Source organism: Bidens hawaiensis, unplaced genomic scaffold (genome assembly GCF_021521415.1).
Source record: "Bidens hawaiensis isolate Kalapana, Puna unplaced genomic scaffold, B.hawaiensis_p1.1 tig00003760_1, whole genome shotgun sequence".
Classification (NCBI taxonomy): Eukaryota; Viridiplantae; Streptophyta; class Magnoliopsida; order Asterales; family Asteraceae; genus Bidens; species Bidens hawaiensis.
Genome location: NW_027491216.1, coordinates 2,467,459 through 2,472,847, shown reverse-complemented (window position 1 = coordinate 2,472,847; position 5,389 = coordinate 2,467,459). Strand labels below are relative to the sequence as shown.

At 37.9% G+C, this 5,389-nt stretch overlaps 1 protein-coding gene across 1 annotated transcript; it reads left to right on the top strand.

Annotated features, from left to right (window-relative positions):
• The first annotated feature begins 3,486 nt into the window (after nt 1-3,486).
• On the top strand, nt 3,487-5,172 carry LOC143624319 (uncharacterized). Its single transcript, XM_077095014.1, has one exon. The coding sequence runs from the start codon at nt 3,487-3,489 to the stop codon at nt 5,170-5,172; it is 1,686 nt and encodes a 561-aa protein (XP_076951129.1).
• The last annotated feature ends 217 nt before the right edge of the window (nt 5,173-5,389 follow it).

The window sequence follows — 5,389 nt, the reverse complement described above, 5'->3', positions numbered from 1 at the left end:
GTTTTACCCGATATGTTAAAAGTCAAATTTAAAAAATATCGTCCACAAAAATATCAAAAATCTAATGGATTTAAAACCGGTTTGCCTGTTTAAACCGGCATTTTTTTAACACCGGCGGTATAATGTTCTTGCAAACCATCCAAAAATATCGGGTTCTAAATACCGATTGCCTTACGAAAATCCGGTATAACCGGTTCAACCACTCTGTACGTACGGGTTTTTAAAACATACTTCCAACCTAAATGTGTTTTGAAGTTGGGCTAAAATCAGCCTTTTTTATGTATTTACTCAGAGCAAGTTGCCAAGTTGGCTCTGTGTCCGCATGTCTAGGGAGATAAACAACAAATGACTTTTAACGTAAGAAGTGTAATAAGCGCTAGAATAATATTATGATAGTAAACTATTATACGCTATAACTTTTTAAACTAGTAATAATAACAACTTTAGTTATATTACTATACAACAAAATGAACTACAGTACATATTTTTACTTTAGCTTAACAAACTATCGTATAATAATATTCACTCTAATGATTCTCGCTTTTCATGTAAAAAGTTGTTTGCATTTTATCAAATACAAATGGGTGTTAATGTGCGAAGCAAGGAGAGAAAAAGACGTGGTGGCAACTTCTTATTTACATTGAATAGGGTAATTGTGCTACAAAACTATATAAAATTCCACGACATATTTACAACTCACGTAATAAATATTACGTTACTTGTAAAGCTACAGTGTAATTATTATTACATATAAAACATTTGGAGGATAAAACGGTAATAGAAGACTTTCCGTTTCCGTGAGACGCCGTTAATAATTAATGGTTTCAGTTGAAACGGGTGGGAATTCAGTCAGATGAAGTGACGCATTCAATTGTGGTCATTTTTTTCAATGATGATAGAACCAAAACAGGACGATTGACCATTGTGAACCCTAATTTACAACCTCTCTGAATCAAAGTTCAATTATGAAGCACACCACCAAACCCATCCAATATGCAATGATTGCTTTTTGTTACGCGATCGATCGATCCAACTCAGGTTAGCCTCTCCTCATTAAATTACTAGCCTCTCCTTATATTAAATTACTGCGTAAAATGTGTTGTGGTTTTGCTTTGGAATTTTGATTCGATTGTTGGGTTTAAGCAATTTGGTATCTATAGAAACAATTGGTCCATTCCTACAGCCAGATTCATGTGTTTTATTATTGTTTGTTTGTTATTCTGATTGTGATCATATTTATATCGAGATGTGGAGGAATTTAGTATCAAAGACAACTTGAATATTAACCAGCTTGCGTTTCAACATATTTGGCAGTTTGGGAATGGAGTGTTTGCACTAAAATTTGTTAATTGGCTGGCGTTATGGGACCGGTTAGTGTTTCACCTTATTTGCACTATGGTATTGAGTATGAAACCAATCATGTATAGCTCTACAGGATGCTTTTTTTTTAATGTTGTTTTCGTAAGTGTGTTTATAGGGATTAATATTGGATTATGCGTTCTTTTTATGATGGTTGCTTGTAGTTTGGACCACTGTTTCATATATGCGGTAAATTATGTCCCAAATGGGATACCATGGCGGCTTTTCAGTCCCAATCCATGGTCTCATGCTGCATACACAAAGTACTTCTCAAATTCATTAAAAAGATTCATCCAATTTTAGTACGGGCCTAAAACATGTTAACAACAAAATTACTTCGGAACATTCAAAAAAACTATGTTCTTACAAGTGGGCTGCCTCTAAAAAGTTTTGAAAATTTGAAGTGCTCGCACTGTTGTTTCAGGTGGACGGCTCTCAAAAACTCGGCGCTGCAGGTTTTTACTCCTAATTTATTTTAGTTTAATACAAAAATTATTGCTGAAATTTTGTAGTTAATATTATTATATTTATGCTATTGTTGATTGTGTAGTTTGTGCCCCTTGTGCTGCTGTTAATGCGTGATACGTCCCAATTGACCTCCAGGTAACTCTCATGGTTTTTCTTTGATCTATACAAATGATTTACATAAGGATTTCTACAATCTAAACATAATTGTTTTCTTTAAGGAATCCATTCTCTGAAAGTAATTCACTTACTGTAAACATTTTTTGTGTTCATTGATCAAATAAATGAACGTAAATGAATGTACATAAACAAACATATATAAAAGAACTTAAATGAACGGAAATAAACAAATGTTCACTGTCTTAAATGAATGAACGGGGATAGAAACCGAAAAAACTAATTAAACCAAAACCCAAAAAATATTGAAACTAAAACCTAAACGAAACCAATAATCCAAAACAAAACCAAAAACGAACACTGAACCCAAAAACCAAAAAACATAAAAAAACCTAAACGAAACCAAAAATTGAAACAGACCAAAAACGAAACCGAAACCAAAACCAAAAACCAAAAAACTGAAACTAAACATAAACGAAACCGAAAAACTGAAAATTTGTTTTAGACCCATACATTGTAATCACATCATTATTTTTTTTTACGTCCGTATACCAACTTTTTTTTTCTCTCCGTACAACTTCAACGTTCACCACCTACCTGCCTATCTCCTGCCAACCTCTAAGGTAAGATTTTCCGCTTTGTTTTCTCTGCAGTTCCGACCTATACTCGAGGTGTCTTCCTAAACGAGCAACCATAGTTGTACATACGGGATATCATACGGGATACGACATCACCAGACCAGGTGCCGGACCTAACCTGAGCAGCCACAAAATCCAAGATCTCTTTACGGAACCGTATACCCAAACTCTATTCCTTTGTGCTTAGCCTTAGATCTTGAGATTTCTGGCAGAATACACCAAATTTTTGAGCGGAGATCTAGAGTTTTACCGGAGTGATACGTTTTTTCCGGCGAGGTACAAAGTCGGCCAGGCACAAATGTTGGTCCCCGGATGAATAGCACAATCGTTGGTTCCAGGTTCTTCAATTCCTTTTGGAAGATAGTAAAATTTTTAACAAAAACAAACAAACAAACAAATAGTATACACACACACACGTAGCACGTGCTCGTGGGGTTCATAATATTATAGCATGCTACGTGTTTTTGTATGTTAAATATATTGTCTTTTGTTAAATATTTTGTAAAATAAAAAAAAATAGTTATTTTTTATGTACTAAATATTCTACTAACTCAACAATATTATTTTTTACTTATTATTATTATTATTATTTATTTTTTTTTTACAACACAAACTTTAAATACTATTTTATTAAAATACGTTGTGTTGTGGATTCCTTTTTGTGTAACCGGGTGTTCTTTGACTTTGTGTGTGCTTACTGGCTTGTTGTGTGTTTTATATAATTGCGTTTGTGTGACTAGTTACAACCATAGACCGTAGGAGCCATGACTATTCCTTGAGATCATGTCCCAGGACGAGGGGTGTAGGTAAGGGTAAGGATAGGGAGCATACTTTGCGTGTGGCGTCTTGGAATGTAGGATCCTTAAATGGTAAGTTGCTAGAGTTGGTAGATGTGCTCAAAAGGCGCATGGTTCAAATAGCATGCATTCAGGAAACTAGATGGAAAGGGCATAGAGGGACCGAGTGCAATGGGTATAAGTTGTGGTACTCGGGGTCTAATGAGGCTAAAAATGGGGTGGGGTTTCTAGTGGCTGAGGAACTACTCACTAGTGTGGTAGAGGTGATAAGGCATAATGATAGGATTATGATGTTGAGGCTAGTACTAGGGGAAGTAGTGGTGGCAGTGGTTTGCGCTTATGCACCACATGCCGGACTAGGAGACCAGGAAAAGAGAGAATTTTGGGAATGCTTAGATGCGATTGTGAGAGACATATCGAGGGATGAGAGGATTTGTATAGGAGGTGATTTTAACGGACACATTGGTAAGTATAACGATGGCTTTCAATCCGTACATGGGGGTTTTGGTTTTGGTGATAGGAATGACACCGGCGTGGATCTTCTAGACTTTGCAGTGGCTCATGAACTTGGTATTATAAACTCGTTCTTTAAGAAGAGAGAATCACATTTGATCACATTTAGTAGTGGGGGACGCAACACGCAGATCGACTATCTTTTAATGAGGCAAGGAGATCGACATTGGTGGAAGGACTGCAAGGTTATATATGGGGAGACGGTCGTGGCTCAACATCGATTGCTTGTGGCTGATATAGGCTTTAGAAATAAGTTGACGGAGAGGGCGAGGAAATTTAGACCTAGGATTCGTTGGGGAGCTCTGAAGGACGACAACCTTTCACTTTTCAAAGATAAGCTCGTATCATCGACTCTAGTTCAACTAGATGGGGACTCAAATCAGATATGGGAAGCCTTGGCGACAAAGATTACTCAAGTGGTGAAGGAGACTCTTGGGGTCACAACAGGAAAGGCAAGTGGTCATAAGGAGTCTTGGTGGTGGAATAAGATAGTGCAAGACAAGATTAGGGATAAACAAGGAAGTTTTAGGGAGCTTATGAGGTGCACAGACGAGAGGGAGCGTGCCGGATTGAGGGAGATGTACGTAAGGGCCGAGAAAGAGGCGAAAAAGGCAGTGTCAGAAGCAAAGAACACGGCCTATAGACAGATGTATGAACGTTTGGAAACAAAGGAGGGGGAACACGATATGTTTAAGATTGCCAAAGCTAGGGAGCTTAGAAGGCAAGATCTAGGCGGCGTGAAGTTTATAAAAGGTGAAGATAGGCGTGTTTTAGTCAAGGAGCATGACATCAGGTTGAGATGGCTAACCTACTTCCACAACCTTTTCAACAGCAGCAACACTCGCCAACAACAAAATGACAACACAATTATACATCCTCGGAATAACTGCTACTGTCGACGTATCACTCAAGAAGAGGTGAGGAATGCACTTAGGAAGATGGGAAGGGCTAAGGCAGTTGGTCCAGACAACATACCAATCGAGGTGTGGAAGTGTTTAGGAGAGGAAGGAGTTATATGGTTAACTACTTTGTTTAACACTATTTTAAAAACCGATAACATGCCGGATCAATGGAGACGTAGTGTCGTAGTCCCTATTTATAAGAAGAAAGGAGACGCACAGTGTTGCGGTAATTACAGAGGTATCAAGCTCCTAAGTCACACTATGAAGCTATGGGAAAGAGTTATTGAGGCTAGACTTAGACGGGAAACTCAGGTATCAGTGAACCAGTTTGGTTTGGTTTTATGCTTGGAAGGTCAACCACAGAGGCGATACACATCCTAAGAAGATTAATGGAAAAGTATAGAGAGAGAAAGCGTAACCTACATATGGTGGTCATTGACCTAGAAAAGGCGTACGACAGTATTCCACGCCGACTTCTCTGGGATAGCCTTGAGGGTAGAGGGGTTCCTGGGAAATACATAGAGATAATTAAGGATATGTATTCCAAGTCTGAAACAAGCATTTGTGTGCCTGTGGGGGATACTGACTTATTCCCCGT

Bases quoted from the DNA above. Each gene is read 5' to 3' on its own strand.
- LOC143624319 (XM_077095014.1), top strand. From the start codon at position 3,487: ATGGTTCAAATAGCATGCATTCAGGAAACTAGATGGAAAGGGCATAGA.